Below are 22,756 nucleotides of genomic sequence, written 5' to 3'. Positions count from 1 at the left end.
AGGAAGTGCTGTGTAGGGCGTGTGTGAGTGTGTAAGAGAGAATGTGTGTGAGTGACCAGTAAATACAATAAAACAGCATACTCCGTACATCTACTGACAGGGCAGGGACTGAAAGTACAATAAACTCCATACATCCTATCACTGAGATCTGTACAGTGACCATGTGTCTGTGTTGTCTGTACTGTGACATCATCATGGGTCTGTGTTATCAGTACTGTGACATCACCATGGCTCTGTGTTATCAGTACTGTGACATCACCAAGGGTCTGTGTTATCAGTACTGTGACATCACCATGTATCTGTGTTGTCTGTAATGTGACATCACCATGGGTCTATGTTATCAGAACTGTAACATCACCATGGGTCTGTGTTGTCAGTACTGTAACATCACCATGGGTCTGTGCTCTCTGTTGTAATATGTGTGTGTATGTGTGTGTTAGCAGTTAGACATAGCATCTGTGGTATGTAGTATTCTTACACACTGTCGTGTCTGTGTTAGCGGTTAGCCATAGTATCTGTGGAATGCACTGTTCTCATACACTATATTGTTTGAGTGGTAGCGGTTAGCGTTAGCATCTGTGGTATGCAGTGAGCGCGCTTTGTTTGGCTTGCGGCCCAGAAGACTGCCTGCTTTGAGGCCCCGCCCCTTTCCCCGCCTGAAAAGCGGAGTGGTCTGACTCGTACCTCACTTACACCACACAACGCTGTCATGCTAGCATCTGTACGACCCCTCACCCATGACCTTCTGACCCCTGCTGTGGATTGCAGCTCTATTGAAGATGGGACTGTTCAGCTGTCTGAGTGCGTTTTTCAACAGAGTGAAGGTAAGAGATACTTGGAGTGAGTGAGATAAAGAGATAGAATGAGAGAGAAGGACAGAATGAGAGTGAGAGACAGAAAGAGGCACATAATGAGAAAGAAACAGAATGAGAGAGAATGAGAAAGAGACAGAAAGAGAGAGAGACAGAATGAGAGAGAGACAGAATGAAAGGCAAAGACAATGAGGCAATGAGAGATGGAAGGAGAGAGACAGAAAGCAAGAGTGAGAATGTGAGAGAGAATGAGAAAGAGAAAGAATGAGAGAGAGAGAGAGAATGAGAGAGCTGTCAGTTGTAATGCAGCCATCCTGGTTGATTTACACGGTGTCCGTCTGGAGTTACAGGAGCGCTTATAGGGGTTTAGAAAAACCATGAATCAAAAAATTTACTTTTGTGTGTTTTCATCTCAGAGAATGTGACTAAGGAACGTTACGTACCGGTAACAGCACTACTGTTAGACCCGTAACAGCACTACTGTTAGACCCATAACAGCATTACTGTTAGACCCATAACAGCACTACTGTTAGACCCGTAACAGCATTACTGTTAGACCCATAACAGCACTACTGTTAGACCCGTAACAGCACCACTGTTAGACCCATAACAGCATTACTGTTAGACCCGTAACAGCACTACTGTTAGACCCGTAACAGCACTACTGTTAGACCCGTAACAGCACTACTGTTAGATCCGTAACAGCATTACTGTTAGACCCGTAACAGCATTACTGTTAGACCCGTAACAGCACTACTGTTAGACCCATAACAGCACTACTGTTAGACCCATAACAGCACTACTGTTAGACCCGTAACAGCACCACTGTTAGACCCATAACAGCATTACTGTTAGACCCGTAACAGCACTACTGTTAGACCCGTAACAGCACTACTGTTAGACCCGTAACAGCACTACTGTTAGACCCGTAACAGCACCACTGTTAGACCCATAACAGCACTACTGTTAGACCTGTAACAGCACTACTGTTAGACCCGTAACAGCACTACTGTTAGACCCATAACAGCATTACTGTTAGACCCGTAACAGCACTACTGTTAGACCCGTAACAGCATTACTGTTAGACCCATAACAGCACTACTGTTAGACCCGTAACAGCACTACTGTTAGACCCGTAACAGCATTACTGTTAGACCCATAACAGCATTACTGTTAGACCCGTAACAGCATTACTGTTAGACCTATAACAGCACTACTGTTAGACCCATAACAGCATTACTGTTAGACCCGTAACAGCACCACTGTTAGACCCGTAACAGCATTACTGTTAGACCCGTAACAGCACTACTGTTAGACCCGTAACAGCATTACTGTTAGACCTATAACAGCACTACTGTTAGACCCATAACAGCATTACTGTTAGACCCGTAACAGCACTACTGTTAGACCCGTAACAGCACTACTGTTAGACCCGTAACAGCATTACTGTTAGACCTATAACAGCACTACTGTTAGACCCATAACAGCATTACTGTTAGACCCGTAACAGCATTACTGTTAGACCCGTAACAGCATTACTGTTAGACCCGTAACAGCACTACTGTTAGACCCGTAACAGCACTACTGTTAGACCCGTAACAGCACTGCTGTTAGACCCGTAACAGCACCACTGTTAGACCCGTAACAGCACCACTTTAAAGAGGCAGACGAGAGTAAATCAGACACAAACAGAGAGAGAATGAACTCCAGTTGTTTTTCAAAATCGAAAGTTGCTATGTCGGGATCCTTAAGTGGCCGCATGTGTGTGTGTGTGTGTGTGTGTGTGTGTGTGTGTGTGTGTGTGTGTGTGTGTGTGTGTGTGTGTGTGTGCGTGTGTTTATCACACATGTGAGAGGCTCTGCCTGTGTATGGCAGAGAATCTGGGAGAGGCTTTGAGTGTGTGTGTGTGTGTGTGTGTGTGTGTGTGTGTGTGTGTGTGTGTGTGTGTGAGAGAGAGAGAGAGAGAGAGAGAGATCGGACATTCCTCTGAGTACAGTGAAATGGCCTGAAAGTCCCTACTGAGCACACTTACGGTGTCTCCAGCCAAAGTTCAGTTACCACGACAACCTCTTTTTTAAAAGTAGCCTTTCACAGCGGTTCCACGTGCCTCAGCCAATAAGCTGCACTGGAACACCCATGACATCATGGCATTCCATAAAGAGCCCTGATATTTATATAGCTTTTCCACACCAGGCCCGGCACGCAGACGGGATCCGTTTAACGGAATCTGCTGGACAGGAAGAGGGCGAACAGTGCGGTGTTGTTATATAACTCCAGTCCAGCATTTCAGGACAGGAAAGGGTCTGACATCCAGCAGGACTCTTCAGTTCTCATCCCTGGGCTGACTGGAAACACACAAGCACCCCTCCATGGACCGCTCCAGTCAAAATCAGCCCAAAGACCTTCAGAACAGGACTCGTACCCTGCGGGTGTAGCTGCAGGACTGTGAGAGGTCTCGTAACCTGCGGGTGTAGCTGCAGGACTGTGAGAGGTCTCGTACCCTGTGGGTGTAGCTGCAGGACTGTGAGAGGTCTCGTACCCTGCGGGTGTAGCTGCAGGACTGTGAGAGGTCTCGAAACCTGCGGGTGTAGCTGCAGGACTGTGAGAGGTCTCGTAACCTGCAGGTATAGCTGCAGGACTGTGAGAGGTCTCGTACCCTGCGGGTGTAGCTGCAGGACTGTGAGAGGTCTCGTACCCTGCGGGTGTAGCTGCAGGACTGTGAGAGGTCTCGTAACCTGCGGGTGTAGCTGCAGGACTGTGAGAGGTCTCGTAACCTGCGGGTGTAGCTGCAGGACTGTGAGAGGTCTCGTACCCTGCAGGTGTAGCTGCAGGACTGTGAGAGGTCTCGTACCCTGCGGGTGTAGCTGCAGGACTGTGAAAGGTCTCGTAACCTGCGAGTGTAGCTGCAGGACTGTGAGAGGTCTCGTACCCTGCGGGTGTAGCTGCAGGACTGTGAGAGGTCTCGTACCCTGCGGGTGTAGCTGCAGGACTGTGAGAGGTCTCGTAACCTGCGGGTGTAGCTGCAGGACTGTGAGAGGTCTCGTAACCTGCGGGTGTAGCTGCAGGACTGTGAGAGGTCTTGTACCCTGCGGGTGTAGCTGCAGGACTGTGAGAGGTCTTGTAACCTGCGGGTGTAGCTGCAGGACTGTGAGAGGTCTCGTAACCTGCAGGTGTAGCTGCAGGCCTGTGAGATGTCTCATACCCTGTGAAATAGAAACACGGAAATAAAGCTTAACTGTATTTTAAAAGCAGCAACAGCAAAGAAGCGACGCCCCTCGTCTTCTTCCTGTTTACTTCCTTCCTTCCTCCCTCGTCTGGCCTTTGTAGTTTTTCACAGTGACAGCTGTAGTTTTTGTGTGATTATGATCAGAGTGCAGCTGTGTGAGTGAAACCAGGTGGAACTCTGACAATCTGATCTTGATTCCACTTTGCAGGCACTGAGCTTGTCCTGTGAGTCCATGTGTCCAGGTAAGACACAAATGATCTCTCACGCTACTAACGAGCCCCTCACACACTACTAACGAAACACTCACACGCTTCTAATGAACCCCTCACACACTACTGACGAACCACTCACATGCTTCTAATGAACCCCTCACACACTACTAACGAACCCCTCACATGCTACTAATGAGCCCCTCACACACTACTAATGAACCCCTCACACACTACTGACGAACCACTCACACGCTTCTAATGAACCCCTCACACACTACTAACGAACCCCTCACACACTACTAACAAACCCCTCACACACTACTAACGAACCCCTCACACGCTACTAACGAGCCCCTCACACGCTACTAACCTGTCCCTAAACCTCAGAGCAAACCCACAATGTTCATCTTGAAACTGTTCAGAATGAATGCAACATGCTGGATTGTATTGTAACGTACTGCAGTGTGTCAGGGTAGCTAGCGGCTGAGACAGGCATCACACCTTGTTGAGATTTTCTAGACAGGAATTTTATTTTGTAGGGCGGAAACTGAACCTGAGACTGAAAAACAACTTTTCTCTCCATTTCTCCTTACACTGATACACTCCTTCACTCTATTTCCCCTCAATAAACACCTCCCACCCATAATAAACTCCTCCCACCATACAAAGCCCCTCCCACCATTCTAGTGCGTCTCCCACTTCGCCTAAAGCAATATTTCCCCCCAAAACTCAACACAAAATTATCTTTCTTCATCCAGCCCACTGTTGTATAAACAACACTGTTACGCTGTGTTATGGTGTAAATGAAAAACTCTTCTGAACATGTTCAGGCTCCTGCAGTATGCAGCTGTTCATTCCTGTTTATGCACACGTCTGTGATGGGGAGGTCACGTGTCTGGGTGAGATCGAACATGCTGCTATATATAACCTAGGCTCTGTTCGAAATAGTCTACTACATACTACTGGCGTACTGATCGAGCCCCAAATCAGTATGCAGTATCCAGTATATACTGAGTCCAGTATGCAGTATCTAGTATGTACTAGTCTATTTCGAACAGAGCCCTACAGCTTTATCTAAAAGGGACCTGCCTGGAGTGTAATTACTCCAGACGGACTGCGGGTGGCGTCCTCAGGCCACAGGCGTGCTGGGTACTGGAGGTCTGGTTCCTGCAGGGCTGTAAGGTTCGTTCTCCAGAAATGACTGAAGGAATTGTTCAGTGTGGGGAGAGGGAGCAAATCGAATTTACACTAATTTTCCACTTGCAGTGATTCATCTAAGACATGTGTGGCGTCCAAATGTTGCTTCTGTGGTTGTTATACTGCAGCTGTAAATGGGATTTTTCAAAGTCGTCCTTTTAAAGCAACGATGTTTCTGCCGCTCAGGCCAGAGCTGCTGTGTTAGAGTGGGGGTGGGGCCTTCTGGAGTAGGTGGGGCCTCTTGGAGTCAGAACATCAATAATAGTCTGGATGGGCTCTGAGCTATGAGTCCAGTTTCCCTTTGGCTGTTGGTGCTCTGTATCAATGAGAGTGGGGGACGCCAGCGTGGGAGGGGCTGCAATGCCAGGGTGGGAGGGTCTGGAACACTGGTGTGGGAGGAGCTGGATTGCCAGTGTGGTTCTGTGGGTCTCGGAGCAGACCTGTCTGTGGTTCTCGGAGCAGACCTGTCTGTGGTTCTCGGAGCAGACCTGTCTGTGGTGCTCAGAACAGACCTGTCTGTGGTTCTCGAAGCAGTCCTGTCTGTGGTTTTCGGAGCAGACCTGTCTGTGGGTCTCGGAGCAGACCTGTCTGTGGGGCTCAGAACAGACCTGTCAGTGGTTCTCGAAGCAGACCGGTCTGTGGGGCTCAGAACAGACCTGTCTGTGGTTCTCGAAGCAGACCTGTCTGTGGTTCTCGAAGCAGACCTGTCTGTGGGGCTCAGAACAGACCTGTCTGTGGTTCTCGAAGCAGACCTGTCTGTGGTTCTCGAAGCAGACCTGTCTGTGGGGCTCATAACAGACCTGTCTGTGGGGCTCAGAACAGACCTGTCTGTGGTTCTCGAAGCAGACCTGTCTGTGGGGCTCATAACAGACCTGTCTGTGGGGCTCAGAACAGACCTGTCTGTGGTTCTCGAAGCAGACCTGTCTGTGGGGCTCATAACAGACCTGTCTGTGGGGCTCAGAACAGACCTGTCTGTGGTTCTCGAAGCAGACCTGTCTGTGGGGCTCATAACAGACCTGTCTGTGGTTCTCGGAGCAGACCCGTAGCAGTTTAGTGATGGCACTTTAATGAAATGATTGATTGTCAACCCCTGGTTTTAGTTGGGGTCACTTGGACTTGGTTAGTATCTCAGGCTAATGAGAAAGAGTTAGTCAAGTGATATCAGGTGGGACACATCTTCATGGAAGGACTTTTATGTTGAACCTGAACTTCTGTGAGGGCACCAGTATGAGAAGGTAGAAATATGTATGATTATAAGATTTATAATGTTTTTGTTACGATCCTGAATGGCTGTGATGACCGTAGTGAAATAAAAATTGTTGCCTTGAAAAAGTCGGAGATGTGTTATATTTTGTGCCTCAGAAACATAATTAGACGAAGCGTTATGTGACTGGTAGGACGTCTTTCCTACAGATGTCGTATATGCGCCTACATATCCCAGAAAGCTTAGCGCTTTAACTAGCCGAAGGACAGCGCGTCGCAGGAAGCTCTCTCTCTCTTTTTTTAATTTTAAAATGATTTCAGAAGACGTTGTTAAGTACTAACACAAAATAGACGAAAGAGGACCACATTAGCACTAGAAACACACTTCAGGCTGCAGAGAAGTATCGGAGAGACAGAAACGGAGGCGAAAAGTGAAGTTCAGAAGTCAACGGAGAGTTCGGAGAACTTTGGGAAAATGGATAAAACATGTGAGGAGCAACCATGTAGATCTGTAGGGTTAGAGTTCAGACAGTCGACCCACGGAACCCTGACCCACACCGCCCTGAGCCTGCTGCACAGGACCAAACGCCGGCAGCGTTTACGTGAGTCACACCAGACCTTCTCCAGAACTTTGGGACTTGTGTGGGGGGAGAACGGAGCTTCTCAACACGTCTGTGTAGCCGGGTCTGCTCCACACACACACACACACACACGCGCGCGTCCTGAGAGAGGAGTGTGTGTCCTGCACGTGTTTGATGTTAACTCCTGAACCATCTCACCATCTCTGAGTTAGGGTTGATACCGTTCTGCTGTTCACACTGCGCTGAATTCTCTCTATATACAGTATATCTTGTTTCAGTGTTTCTCTTTAAATGAAATGCTCATATTTTGCTCATATCGTTGGACAATCGTTTGCACATGATGTATGCTTGGCCAGAACATCAAATCATAATGCAATGTGGGATATTGAAGAAAGATTTATGTGGATATCCATGAGTTCTTCATCGGTAGAGGAGATGGTGACTGGGGCAATGGTCTCAGATTGGGGGTTTAATGCAGAATTGTCGCATTTTCCGACACGTTTTGGTGTCCAACTTAACCAGCACGACATAAAGATCAAATGAGACCACGTGTGTGTTCCAGGACCAGGATGGAGCTCTGTAGGAGACGAGAGAAGGAAGTGTGTGTGGCTGCGTGCATGTGTGTGTGTGTGTGTGTGTGTGTGTGTCCAAAGTGTAGCGAGATAGAAGACTGCTTGTATGATAGAATGACAGTGAGAGAGCCTGTGTGTGTGTGTGTGTGTGTGTGTGTGTGTGTGTGTGTGTGTGTGTGACAGAATGAATGAATCAGTGTAGCTAACACTACCCTTCTTGTTGAAGCCATGTCTCCCCCCACCCAGTCATCAACACTGACTGCAGTCCAACTCCAAAGCTCCTGTTCAGAGAGTCACTCTGTTTGCCTTCGGCGTGATTGCTTTAAGACTTTGAGAATGTTCTTCAGATGTTGGTGACGGCGAGCAGTGGCGTGAATGGTGATTCCAAAGACATGGAGGTTGGTAAATTGGCAGTCCCTGATTCCCTGACAAATTCTCCCTGAGTGTGTCTGTGTGTCTTCATGTCCAATAAAAAGCAGTTGTCTGAGTGTGTGTGTGCTTGTGTGTCCAGTGGTGGATGGTGCTCTGCCACTAGGGTCTGTCCTCTCTCCCCTTCCTGCACCCCATTCAGTCCCCCAGGGGGCTGTGGATCCCGGTAGAGAGTACGCTGTGTGTGATTGGCTGCCGCTTCTCGCCGGTGTGTGTGTGTGATTGGTTGTTTGACTTGTACCTGTGTTAAAATTTGTAAAGCGACCTTGGGTTTCTAGAAAGGGGTTATATAAATTGAACATTCATTCATTCATTCATTCATTCATTCCTTCTGTGTCTTGCAGTACTGTTCTGATTTTGTTTCTACGGTGACCGCTCTGATTATACTAACAAGCTGTTAGTTCAGTATTCTGCAGATTATGCAATGAATAATTTAAATAAGTTCTTTAAGCTAAGAGCCCCAACACACGTCCCCACGTGGGAGCCGAGAACCTCCCCGACGCACGTCCCCACACCGTGGTGATGACCAGAAGGTGCTCCACCTTGTTGTGAGTTCTGGGCCTGAACTGGCTTCCACCGTTTCTTCGGAAGGCATCCATCCAAGATGGAGGATTAATCACGGCGTCTGAATCTTCTCAAAGTACTGGATGACGGAGAACACGGAACTGTCGGACGATTGTACTGAAGTTTCTTGGGAATCCTTTATGTTTTCCATTATTTTGTTTGCCTTTTGTATTGAAGGCCGTTGTTGGGACTACAGACGCTATGAAGAGCTTACTGGACTGTTCCTGGAAGTTTTCCTGGAGAGGTCACTGCCTCTGAGTGAAAGGTGATGGGGGGGGGGGGGGGGAGGGAGAGAGAGAGAGGGAGTGAAGGGTGATGGGGAGAGAGAGGGGGGGGAGGGAGTGGGGAGTGGGCGAGTCAGTAGAGGTGTATGTCTTCCTGCCGATCCATTTGATGGTTCAGTCTGTTGGTCAGTGCTGAAAATACAGCACTGAAATACAATCCTAGTATTTTAGACCCAGTTGCCAAAGGGATGCTCGCATGTGCGCAGATCCATTAACGTCCGTGTCCGCGTGACCGCTCACGTTTGTGAGACACACCTCAGGAGTCTGTCTGTCTGTCTTTGTGTCTGTCTGTCTGACCTCACCTGTCTGTGTCCTGTTGTCTCACATCCCAGTCAGTCCCTGTTTGAACATTTCTGCCCAAATCTGTTCTCCACTGTGCCATAAATGCGTATAAAAGGCATTTAAAGAAGTGACCAAACAAGTAACACTGCGTGTGTATGTGTGTGTGTTTGAGACTCGCGCGTGTGTGTGTGTTTGAGACTCGTGTGTGTGTGTGTGTGTGTGTGTGTGTGTGTGTGTGTGTGTGAGACTGGCGTGTGTGAGACTGGGGTGTGTGTGTGTGTGTGTGTGTGTGTGTGTGTGTGTTTGAGACTCGTGTGTGTGTGTGTGTGTGTGTTTCCTTTCTCTGGTCAGCATGGTTGATGCCCATGAAGTAGGGATGCAAATTATCGATTAATTCATTAATCGTTAGTTGATTGATCTTATCGATCGACTTTCGATTAATCGATAAGCGGCGTTTTTCACCTGAATTTCAGTGTTTCAATAGGGCCTTTAAAAATATCAGCTAAATGGTTCACTTTGTTCAAAAAGTATATATTATATTATGATAATTATATTGTATTATATGATATATTGCTCAAGTAATTATGCATTAGGAAATTTTTATGGTATAACAAAATACATTCTTTCATTTAAAAAGGAATAAATTAAGGACTGGCTCCGTTCTTGCATTTGAAACATTAGACAAAAAAAAGAAGAAATTAAATAGAGAGCCAAACAGAATATTATTGAGCCTATGCTTGGACAATGTTTCTAGCGTTGTAGTGAACACATGCTGTAACACGACCGGAGAGTGCCCAAGTCTCCACAACATCATTGAGCTTGTCAGCTAAATTGTCAGCGGTGTGTCTATCCGACGTGTTCGTCGTAATCAGCACTGCAGATTTTAGCTGCCAGTTCTCGTCAGTGTAGTGGCACGTCACGGTAATGTAACTTTCTGTTGTTAGAGCCGTCCAACAATCTGTTGTAAGTGCTACAGCAGTAGCAGTAGCTAGCTTTGTTTTTAGCTCACTCTTCTTTTTTCGTAGCGAGCTTCGAAAACGCCTTCCCAGTGTAGCTGTGATTTTAGGTTGACCAGGTGCAGTGGTGATATGCAGGACAGCTGCACGGTGTTCAAATGATAATTGAGTGAGCTAGTGGAACTGTTGTACTTCAATACCGCATTACACAGAGAATATTTGACTTCTTTGCCTAAATTAACAATGTTGAAATTGTAGCGACTACTACTCCTCGCAGCGAATTCCCTAACAGACAGGCACTTGGTCCTTTAAGTGACACTGGGGGAGCGGAGAGAGAACGGTGCTATTGTTTTGAGTTGCGTGGAAAATAAAGTTTCCCTCCTCGGGATTTTCTGGATTACGCAGTTTCTGTCTTGTTTCCCGAACCCGCTTCAAAGTGGTCCCACACCGCACGTCTTTTCGCCCGCTTCATTTTGTTTTCCACTCTGGTCTTTCGCGACACGTGTTCACTTCTCGTTCTTACGCTCTGTTCAAGTTACTACAGTAGCGCGCTCTAACGATTAATCGTGATTAATACATTTTGATCGACTAACCTCTTGATCGACAATTAATCGAAAGTCGATTAATCATTTGCATCCCTACCATGAAGAGAAAGTGATGTGTATGAAGGGGACACGCCCCTTGGACTGCAGTCATGTCTCCCTGTTGTCTTCATCTCATTGGTTGTTTCCTCTGCTCTCTCTCCCATGGTTCTCTTCTCCCATTCTCTCTGGACCCTGGGGATTACCCACAATCCCCTTTCACGCTCCACCTGCCAAAGGCTCGGGAAACGAGGGACAGGAAGTGACTAAACAGAGCATGAACTTTGATCCAATCAGGATCAGACAAACTGGCCTGGGAGCAGAAACAGGAAATGCCACATCCCCTGTCTGCCCCCCCTGTGTCCCCCCCCTCTCTGGGATAAGTGTGTCATTACCGCCGTCCTCTCCTTGCTGTGGGTTGAACGCTATTCATAACACAACTGCCTCACTCAGACAGATGAAAGGATTCCCACAGGACCACGGCTGTCACGACATATGGGCCAGCAGTGTTGAGCGCTCTGATTGGCCGAAGCAGCTGATAGGCTGGAGAGTATTCTCCAGGGGGTGTGGCCTAACTGCACCGGGCTAAGAATGTTGATGTGTAGGTAATCTGGTGATTTTGTGTCCGTGTTGTATGTGACCTCTGAACCTCTGGTCCATGTTCTAGTGAAGTGTCTTCTGAACATGGGGGGGGATGAAGAGACACACTGCCCGGGTGATTCAGATCAACTACGTGTGTGTGTGTTTACAAATTAACTACACCATTCCTCAACATGATGGCATTGTGTGAGTGTGTGTGTGAGGGACATTAGGGTTAGGTCTAGGTGTAGCTTTAGGGTTTGCTCTAGGTGCAAGGATAGTAATCAAGTGTGTGTGTGTGTGTGTGTGAGAGAAGGGATATGTCTGCATTCAGCACTGCTTGTTTAGTCTTTGTTTGACACCACACAGCATGAGCTGGTCTGCTGTGTTCACCCATCAAGAACTTCAGGGCGGTGTTGTAAGGTGGGGAGGCTGCTGGGTGGTGCTGCGTGGTGGTGGTGGGTGGTGTTGGGTAGGGCTGCCACAAACGATTATTTTTATAGTCGAATAATCACCGATAATTTTTTATGATTAGTCGACTAATCGGATCGTACGTTAATTGAATATAAAACATACAGCTTATCGCACTAGAATGTAACTGCTATTATATAACCATCATTAGATTTCAGCTATATGCTAGCTAAAAATAACAACAATTAAGATCATAGTTCATTAAACCTTTAATGAAATATGCAGCTTGTTGCAACAAACAATTATTAAAATAAGGATAAGGCACTGGCTTATCAACGCAAAAATAAATACATTAATAAAGAAATTATATATTTTTTTAGGTTTTTCTTTCTTTCATTTGTCTCTGGCATCAAACTTAGCTACATTTAAATCAAATTAGGTAGGTACCTGAAACTAAAGAATTATTCACAAAAATAAAGTTTTGATCTCACTGACATTACAGAAAACATACGAATGCGTGCTAAGGCTAATGAAACAAATCGCCATCACTAATGTTAACTTTTACAGTTACCACGATAAGTAAGTACTAAGTTAACGCTCTGTTTACGGTAACTTTAGCAGCTAACTAGCTATTTAGATTACAGAGATGACGGTCCCTCTTCATCATTGTCACAATCAGTCACAACATGCTTCAGGTGCTCGTACATCGCGGTTGTGCTGCCGTGGAAGGAATGTTCTGCCTTGCAGATATTGCACACGTTTCGGAACCCGACTACGGAAAATGATCCCACACTTGAGTTCCGTAGCCGGGTAGCCATGATACCAGTCTGTGTAATGTCCTGGGATATCGTCCACTGTCTACCTCGGTTTCCACTACTGCGCATGTGCGTCAAGGACAGAAAGGCAGACGCAGCAGTTTGGAGAGAAAGAAAAAACGACGCATCAACTATGTCTTCGACTATTTTAATAGGCGACATAATCGTGACTAGTCGACTAATCATGGCAGCCCTAGTGTCGGGTGGTGCTGGGTGGTGTCTGCCTGTGAAGTGAATATGAACTTGATTTTTTGGTTTTAGAGTCGTCTGCTTCTGCTTGTATTACTGGTGTTGCCGCGCTACTGGTGTTGCCGCGCTACTGGTGCTACTGGTGTTGCCGCGCTACTGGTGTTGCCGCGCTACTGGTGTTGCCGCGCTACTGGTGTTGCCGCGCTACTGGTGTTGCCGCGCTACTGGTGTTGCCGCGCTACTGGTGTTGCCGCGCTACTGGTGTTGCTGGTTCAGTAGGGCAGCAGAAGGTTCTTATTCTGTGTTTCAGTTGATCACTTCAGTTTGAGCAGTAGACCAAACCCCTTCCACGCCCACCACCCAGGACCACGCCCACAGACGTTACCAGACTAAACCTAAACTTTGGACTTATTTGGTAGCTGGGCTCACAACATTTGTGCTTTGTAATTTGCTTTTATCTGGATCAGTTTTATGTGAACAAAATGGTAATTTTGATATTTGGCTGGTCGTGTGTGTGTGTGTGTTTTATACGAGCACCCGCACATTGTCCTCCAGCCCGGCTCATACTCCTGTGGTCTGAGTGGTATGTGTTTCCTGGGGGTGGGGCTAGTGTGAAGTGGGGGGCAGGAAGGCTGAGATCTGCCCCCTCCCTGGTCTTCAGGATGAGGGGGGGTCCCAGTGCTGTAGTCCCACCCTGCCAGAACCCTGGGAGTCCCACACTGTGTGATGTGGACCTGGGGCAGTGTGTGTGTGTGTGTGTGGGGGGGGTCTTGGCTGGTCTTGGGGCAGATCTGAGTTTTCTGCTGTTTGACATTCTGGGTCAGTTGGAGTGTTAATGACACATGGAGAACTCTTCACCACGGCAACGGCGTGGTTGCCGTCGGAGGTCTCTACCACAACAGGGGCACAGTAACAGCAGGAGTTCCTCGCCACGGCGACGCCGGCGTTACGGTGAGTTAGCGTGGACCCCCAACACCGCGCTGGGTGTCCACAGATGTTCTGGTGAGATCTTCAGGAAGAGGAGGACACGGGCGAAGTCCAGTTCCATGTTCAGGGTGGGACGTTGTCCTGTAAAACAGAAGGGGTTCATTGTGGCTCACAGTTCCATGGCAACAGGGAAGTGTGTGTGTGTGTGTGTGTGTGTGTGTGTGTGTGTGTGTACAGGAGAGGTGCAGTAAATTCTTGGTCAATAGTGCTGACATTCTGATTTATTCGGTTCTCTTAGAGGAGATAAGAAGGTGAAGTTGTTTCTGTGTAAAATAAGGTTCTTGTGCTGATCAGTGGGTCGGTGTCCAGAGTCCCGGTTCCCCTCTGTGCTGTTGGGTCCTACACACATCTGTGGTTCATGGTGATTTATTGTACAGGGTTGTTGTGCTGTTTTACTGGCGTGGTCCGTGTGGGTGGAGGGCTGCTGAGAGATGAAGCTCCTTCCTCTGACGGAGCAGCGTTACTGCTCATTACAGTCACACATGCTACACACTGCCTGCATTCATTCAGGAATAAAGACCCTTACACGTGTGTGTGTGTGTGTGTGCGCGTGCGCGCATGGTACAGTATTCGGTGTTGAGAATGAGGGTCTGATATGGTGGATGTGGAATGTCTTGGGATGAACATAACACAAACATGCACATATGGTTTTAGGACCCTGAAGAGCGATCAGACACCCTTAACTCTACCCCTACCCCCTAACTCTACCCCTACCCCTTAACTCTACCCCTACCCCTTAACTCTACCCCTACCCTTTAACTCTACCCCACCCCTTAACTCTACCCCTACCCTCTTACTCTACCCCTAACTCTACCACTACCCCCTAACTCTAACTCTACCCCTAACCCCTAACTCTACCCCCTAACTCTACCCCTACCCCCTAACTCTACCCCTACCCCTTAACTCTACCCCCTAACTCTACCCCTTAACTCTACCCCTACCCTTTAACTCTACCCCACCCTTTAACTCTACCCCACCCTTTAACTCTACCCCTACCCTCTTACTCTACCCCTACCCTCTTACTCTACCCCTAACTCTACCACTACCCCCTAACTCTACCCCTACCCCCTAACTCTAACTCTACCCTCACCCCCTAACTCTACCCCCTAACTCTACCCCCTAACTCTACCCCCTAACTCTACCCTCTAACTCTACCCTTACCCCCTAACTCTACCCTCTAACTCTACCCTTACCCCCTAACTCTACCCTCTAACTCTACCCTTACCCCCTAACTCTACCCTCTAACTCTACCCCTACCCCCTAACTCTACCTTCTAACTCTACCCCTACCCCCTAACTCTACCTTCTAACTCTACCCCTACCCCTTAACTCTACCCCCACCCCTTAACTCTACCCCCTAACCCTACCCCTACCCTCTAACTCTACCCTCTAACTCTACCCTCTAACTCTACCCTCTAACTCTAACCCCTAACTCTAACTCCTAACCCTACCCCCAACTCTAACTCTAACTCTACCCCCTAACTCTACCCCCTAACTCTACCCCCTAACTCTACCCCCTAACTCTAACCCCTAACTCTAACCCTACCCCCTAACCCTACCCCTACCCTCTAACTCTACCCCCTAACTCTAACTCTACCCCTACCCTCTAACTCTACCCCCTAACTCTATCCCTAACCCTACCCCCTACCCTCTAACCCTACCCCTTAACCCTACCCCTTAACCCTACCCCTAACCCTACCCCCTAACCCTACCCCTAACCCTACCCCTAACCCTACCCCCTAACCCTACCCCCTAACCCTACCCCCTAACCCTACCCCTACCCTCTAACTCTACCCCTACCCTCTAACTCTACCCTCTAACTCTACCCCCTACCCCTACCCTCTAACTCTACCCCCTAACTCTAACTCTACCCCTACCCTCTAACTCTACCCCCTAACTCTACCCCCTAACTCTATCCCTAACCCTACCCCCTACCCTCTAACCCTACCCCTTAACCCTACCCCTTAACCCTACCCCTTAACCCTACCCCTTAACCCTACCCCTTAACCCTACCCCCTAACCCTACCCCTAACCCTACCCCTAACCCTACCCCCTAACCCTACCCCTAACCCTACCCCCTAACCCTACCCCTAACCCTACCCCCTAACCCTACCCCCTAACCCTACCCCCTAACCCTACCCCTACCCTCTAACTCTACCCTCTAACTCTACCCTCTAACTCTACCCCCTAACCCTACCCTCTAACTCTACCCCTACCCTCTAACTCTACCCCTACCCTCTAACTCTACCCCTACCCCCCAACTCTACCCCTACCCTCTAACTCTACCCTCTAACTCTACCCCCCTAACTCTACCCCTACCCTTTAACTCTACCCCACCCTTTAACTCTACCCCACCCTTTAACTCTACCCCTACCCTCTTACTCTACCCCTACCCTCTTACTCTACCCCTACCCTCTTACTCTACCCCTAACTCTACCACTACCCCCTAACTCTACCACTACCCCCTAACTCTAACTCTACCCTCACCCCCTAACTCTACCCCCTAACTCTACCCTCTAACTCTACCCTTACCCCCTAACTCTACCCTCTAACTCTACCCTTACCCCCTAACTCTACCCTCTAACTCTACCTCACCCCCTAACTCTACCTTCTAACTCTACCCCTACCCCTTAACTCTACCCCCACCCCCTTAACTCTACCCCCTAACCCTACCCCTACCCTCTAACTCTACCCTCTAACTCTACCCTCTAACTCTACCCTCTAACTCTACCCTCTAACTCTACCCTCTAACTTTAACCCCTAACTCTAACTCCTAACCCTACCCCCAACTCTAACTCTAACTCTACCCCCTAACTCTACCCCCTAACTCTACCCCCTAACTCTACCCCCTAACTCTACCCTCTAACTCTACCCCCTAACTCTAACTCTAACTCTACCCTCTAACTCTACCCTCTAACTCTACCCCCTAACTCTACCCCCTAACTCTATCCCTAACCCTACCCACCTACCCCTTAACCCTACCCCTTAACCCTACCCCTTAACCCTACCCCTTAACCCTACCCCCTAACCCTACCCCCTAACCCTACCCCCCTAACCCTACCCCCTAACCCTACCCCCTAACCCTACCCCCTAACCCTACCCCCTAACCCTACCCCCTAACCCTACCCCCTAACCCTACCCCTAACCCTACCCCTAACCCTACCCCTAACCCTACCCCCTAACCCTACCCCCTAACCCTACCCCTAACCCCTAACTCTACCCCTACCCCCTACTCTACCTCCCCTACCCTCTAACCTACTCCTACCCTCTAACTCTACCCCTACCCTCTAACATCTACCCCTACCCCTCTAACTCTACCCCTACCCTCTACCCCCTACCCTCTACCACTACCCCTACCCTCTACCCCTACCCTCTACCCCTACCCTCTACCCCTACCCTCTAACTCTACCCTCTAACTCTACCCTCTAACTCTACCCCTACCCTCTACCCCTACCCTCTAACTCTACCCCCTAACTCTACCCTCTAACTCTAACTCTACCCCTACCCTCTAACTCTACCCCTACCCCCCTAACTCTACCCCCTAACTCTACCCCCTAAACTCTACCCCCCTAACTCTACCCCTAACTCTACCCTCTAACTCTAACTACCCCTACCCTCTAACTCTACCCCTACCCTCTAACTCTAGGGCAGTTAGGTGGTAGGGGACTCCAACATCTTTGCTCTTGTTGTCGGTGCCTTTTTGTGTCATGGTGTCTGTGTCTATACACATAAAAACTGCTGCTGTTAACTGTGTGTGTGTGTGTGTGTGTGAGAGAGAGAGACTGACACAGGTGTGTGTAAGATGGTAATCTCAAAATGTAAATGTGTGTTTTTAATATCTCATATGCTCATCTAATTAAGCAGAGTCTGTAATGTGCTAGAAGCTTCATTTGTATATCGTGGCTGGTATCATAATATATTGTGAATTTGTGAAGTGTAAGATTCTTCACTCGTCAGTACCAGAGTTCATCCAGTCCAGGTCAGTACCAGGGTTTGTCTGGTCCTGTTCCCAGTTCAGTACCAGGGTTTGTCTGGTCCTGTTCCCAGTTCAGTACCAGGGTTTGTCTGGTCCTGGTCCCAGGTCAGTACCAGGGTTTGTCTGGTCCTGTTCCCAGTTCAGTACCAGGGTTTGTCTGGTCCTGTTCCCAGTTCAGTACCAGGGTTTGTCTGGTCCTGGTCCCAGGTCAGTACCAGGGTTTGTCTGGTCCTGGTCCCAGGTCGGTACCAGGGTTTGTCTGGTCCTGTTCCCAGGTCAGTACCAGGGTTTGTCTGGTCCTGTTCCCAGGTCAGTACCAGGGTTTGTCTGGTCCTGGTCCCAGGTCAGTACCAGGGTTTGTCTGGTCCTGTTCCCAGTTCAGTACCAGGGTTTGTCTGGTCCTGTTCCCAGTTCAGTACCAGGGTTTGTCTGGTCCTGGTCCCAGGTCAGTACCAGGGTTTGTCTGGTCCTGGTCCCAGGTCGGTACCAGGGTTTGTCTGGTCCTGTTCCCAGGTCAGTACCAGGGTTTGTCTGGTCCTGTTCCCAGGTCAGTACCAGGGTTTGTCTGGTCCTGTTCCCAGGTCAGTACCAGGGTTTGTCTGGTCCTGTTCCCAGGTCAGTACCAGGGTTTGTCTGGTCCTGTTCCCAGGTCAGTACCAGGGTTTGTCTGGTCCTGTTCCCAGGTCGGTACCAGGGTTTGTCTGGTCCCACCCTCCCCTACGTGGGTGTGAGCATACACAGTTTTATATTCAACAGTTCAACAGATGGTAACAGGTGGACAGTTAAATACAAAGATGCATGTGTGTGTTTTGAGACACCACTGCGCTCGTTAAAGATGGTATTCATTGTGTGTGTGTGAGATGGGGTGTGTGAGAGGGAGAGAGAGATGGTGTGTGTGAGTGAGATGGGGTGTGTGTGTGAGTGAGATGGGGTGTGTGTGTGAGTGAGATGGGGTGTGTGTGTGAGTGAGATGGGGTGTGTGTGATATCCTGCAGTACCGTTGGGAGTTTCAGAATGCTCTGAAGAGGCGGAGCATGGAACAGGAAGTAAAGGAAGCAGATTAGATCATTAGAACTCAAACCACAGCTGTGTGTGTGTGTGTGTGTGTGTGTGTGTGTGCTCTTTTGAGGCCATCCTCTGTCTCTCTGCTAGTTCAGCCTTTTAGTTCAGTCCAGTTGAGGAGGTCAGGAGGTCACGGAGGGGTCAGTACATCGTGGTCTTTACGGGGTGTTTTGGTTGTAGATTATAAACTACTGAATGAACCCGCCCCTTCCCCAACTGTACTCTTCAGTACACAGCATGACTAATCAGAAGATTACTGAAGGACCCTTTTCTGGTGTGTGATGTGGTTGGTTTTAAAGGGGACCTATGAGAGCTACACAAGCTAACACTGTTCTCTGGGCCTCTGAAATATCTGACATGATGTGGTCAGCGTATCAAGACCTCCGGCTCTCTTAGTGGGTGGTGGAATACAGGTTGGAGGCTTTATAATTAATGACCATCTTAGTGGGTGGAGGTAGTCAAGTACACTGACTGGGTCTTCAGTTTGGGGCTTGGCTGGCAATCCAATTAAGCATTAGATTAATCTTTGAAGGGTGTGTGTGTGTGTGTGTGAGATGGGGTGTGTGTGTGTGTGTGTACGTGAGTGTGTGTGTGTGAGATCTTCATTATATAAACATGACGGTCATTCTTTCTGACAGTCAGAACACTGCAGAACCAGAGTTATGGGTGACCACTGGGGTCTACATGGGTTGGTCTGTCTGTCTCTGTTATCTGTCTGTCTGTCTGTCTACCTGTCTTGCTGTATCTCTCTCATGCATGTTTCTGGTGGTGATGTGATTTGCTATATTGTTCTCTTTTAAATGATTGGTAAATACCAGCGTGTGATTGGCTAGTTCAGCGGAGTCCTCACACACTCTGAGTTGCGTATTACATTTACATTTACGGCATTTAGCAGACGCTCTTATCCAGAGCGACTTACAAAGTGCTTTGTATCTGATCACAGAATTCATCCTAGGTAATAGTACAGATAGGCCAGAATTCAAGACACCATTGAGTCAGACTACTACTAAACTACAGGAGTCAGTATCATTACCTAGTGTTTTGCAAGTTAGACTTTTGCCAAGAAGCACATATAACCATAAACAGACATACAATTTAAGAACAACGGCAAGTGGTATCAGCTGAGTTAGTGCTCTGGTAAGAACTCAACAAACAGGTGAGTCTTCAGTCTACACTTGAAGATAGCAATAGACTCTGCAGTCCTAGCAGCTAATGGAATATCGTTCCACCATCTTGGAGCCAGGACGGAGAATAGTCTGGAGCTTTGTCTTCCATGAGACTTTAAACATGGAGTTTCGAGTCGAGCCAAGCTTGAGGTTCTGAGTGCTCGCTGCACAGATATTTGGACGTTGTATTGATATTCATAGTTGTTCCTCTTAAGCTGGGCGTACACTGTACGATATTTTAAATCGTGTACTCAGCTCCATCTCAAACTGTACGACTGAATCGCAGGGAGAGTCTGCTCGTGGAGCTGCTTCAACAGTGCGATACTCTCACGAGGAGCGATTTGAATTTCAAACATGTTTGATATTCTTGCGACGCTGCGATTTCTGATCGGGAGTTGGTCGTGAGGTGTGAATCGCTCCTCATTTACCTGTGTAAACTACACGACGCACGACACGCGATTGAGCCGAAACTCGGCCCGATCGCAAAAATAGTCGCACGAGTGAAAAATCCGCTGAAAATGGGCCAAAAATCGCACAGTGTACGCCCAGCTTTAGATTAGTCTAATCTGTCTTTTTTCATCAGAATCTAGGAGGATTGCACGGTGCCCTGTGTGGTGCTTTAGGTCCGTGTGTGTTGTACGTCCGTCATCAGGGGTCTGATGGTCTCGTGAGCACTGCTGGACTGAGACACGGGTGCTGTGTCCCGGTTGTGTGTCTCTGTGTGCAGTTGGTCCGCTGTCGGTGGTTTAAACACACAGGCAATAAGGGGAGACGGTGAGCTGATGTTCACCTGTCCTTCAGAGATCTTCGTCAGTTGTTGTGGGGCATTTTCCTGGACCACGATTGTCTCGTGAGAGAAGTGTTGGTGAAAATGTGGACTTGTGGCATTCGAGGAGAAACCCCACCCTGGCGTGTATGGTGTCAGTTGGTCCTCAGGGCCCGTGGTGGTCTGCAGGGTGTGTATGGTGTGGTGTCTGTTGGTCCTCGGGGCCCGTGGTGGTCTGCAGGGCGGGTGTGGTGTCTGTTGGTTCTCAGGGCCCGTGGTGGTCTGCAGGGTGGGTGTGGTGCCTGTTACTCCTCAGGGCCCGTGGTGGTCTGCAGGGCGTGTATGGTGTCAGTTGGTCCTCAGGGCCCGTGGTGGTCTGCAGGGTGGGTGTGGTGTCTGTTGGTCCTCAGGGCCCGTGGTGGTCTGCAGGGCGGGTGTGATGTCTGTTGGTCCTCAGGGCCCGTGGTGGTCTGCAGGGCGTGTATGGTGTCAGTTGGTCCTCAGGGCCTGTGGTGGTCTGCAGGGTGGGTGTGGTGTCTGTTGGTTCCCAGGACCCGTGGTGGTCTGCAGGGCGGGTGTGGTGTCTGTTGGTTCTCAGGGCCCGTGGTGTCGGTTGGTCCTCATGACCCGTGGTGGTCTGCAGGGCGGATGTGGTGTCTGTCGGTCTTTCCTCAGGGACCGTGTTGGTCTACAGGGCGGGTGTGGTGTCGGTTGGTTCTCAGGGCCCGTGGTGGTCTACAGGGCGGGTGTGGTGTTGGTTGGTTCTCAGGGCCCGTGGTGGTCTACAGGGCGGGTGTGGTGTCTGTCGGTCTTTCCTCAGGGACCGTGTTGGTCTACAGGGCGGGTGTGGTGTCGGTTGGTTCTCAGGGCCCGTGGTGGTCTACAGGGCGGGTGTGGTGTCGGTTGGTTCTCAGGGCCCGTGGTGGTCTACAGGGCGGGTGTGGTGTCGGTTGGTTCTCAGGGCCCGTGGTGGTCTACAGGGCGGGTGTGGTGTCTGTTGGTCCTCAGGGCCCGTGGTGGTCTACAGGGCGGGTGTGGTGTCTGTTGGTCCTCAGGGCCCGTGGTGGTCTGCAGGGCGGGTGTGGTGTCTGTTGGTCCTCATGACCCGTGGTGGTCTGCAGGGCGGGTGTGGTGTCTGTTGGTCCTCATGACCCGTGGTGGTCTGCAGGTCGGATGTGGTGTCTGTCGGTCTTTCCTCAGGGACCGTGTTGGTCTACAGGGCGGGTGTGGTGTCGGTTGGTTCTCAGGGCCCGTGGTGGTCTGTAGGGCGGGTGTGGTGTCGGTTGGTTCTCAGGGCCCGTGGTGGTCTGTAGGGCGGGTGTGGTGTCGGTTGGTTCTTAGGGCCCGTGGTGGTCTGTAGGGCGGGTGTGGTGTCGGTTGGTCTTCCCTCAGACGACGTCCTGCGGTTTGTAAATGCAGAGCAGCTGATGTCAAAGAGCCCGATGGGTTTCTAATCCAGTATAATTCTACATATAATTCTTACATATGTTAATTTATTCAGGGGATCTCAGTGGTCCTCATCTTATGCTAGTGATGTTATAGTGTAGGTGTGTCTCGGATCCTTCACAAGAAAATCCACTGATCTCAGGTCAGTTTTCCAAATTCATATATAAAGCTTGAAAATGATCTGAGCCTTGATTCTGCGGTCCAACGTTGGGAGTTTCACTGTTGATCTACATGATCTCGTTAATGAGACATTTACCTCAAACAAATCACAATTAGGGGAGTAAATTAAGCCTTTAAACAAGACGAATACCTCATGTTTATTCAGTAGAGAGGAGGGGCATAAACCAATACATGTTCATTTAAATATGAATCCATCGTGAACGCTCATTGGTTCAGTTCCTCTGACTCTGCTCATCTGTGATGTTTTTTTTCCCTCTTCTAGAGGTGGAAGCCAAGGAAGC

General features: G+C 49.0%; 1 protein-coding gene across 3 annotated transcripts in view; it reads left to right on the top strand.

Annotated features, from left to right (window-relative positions):
- Positions 1 to 264: 264 nt before the first annotated feature.
- Positions 265 to 22,756, top strand: part of stard8 (StAR related lipid transfer domain containing 8) — a 43,782-nt gene continuing 21,290 nt past the window's right edge. The window contains exons 1-3 of one of the 3 annotated variants that reach the window (XM_076987731.1): positions 265 to 824; positions 4,247 to 4,280; positions 22,738 to 22,756. The exon at positions 22,738 to 22,756 is cut by the window's right edge and continues 53 nt beyond it. In XM_076987731.1, the coding sequence (XP_076843846.1) occupies positions 780 to 824; positions 4,247 to 4,280; positions 22,738 to 22,756 (98 nt within the window). In that variant the 5' untranslated portion in view covers positions 265 to 779. Of the gene's footprint in view, positions 825 to 4,246; positions 4,281 to 6,731; positions 7,253 to 13,495; positions 13,845 to 22,737 lie in introns of those variants that run through there. The other 2 variants (XM_076987729.1, XM_076987730.1) reach the window with 2 other exon arrangements.

Source organism: Brachyhypopomus gauderio, unplaced genomic scaffold (genome assembly GCF_052324685.1).
Source record: "Brachyhypopomus gauderio isolate BG-103 unplaced genomic scaffold, BGAUD_0.2 sc54, whole genome shotgun sequence".
Lineage (NCBI taxonomy): Eukaryota > Metazoa > Chordata > Actinopteri > Gymnotiformes > Hypopomidae > Brachyhypopomus > Brachyhypopomus gauderio.
Note: the sequence above shows the minus strand (reverse complement) of the source record. Positions and strands in the feature narration are given on the sequence as shown.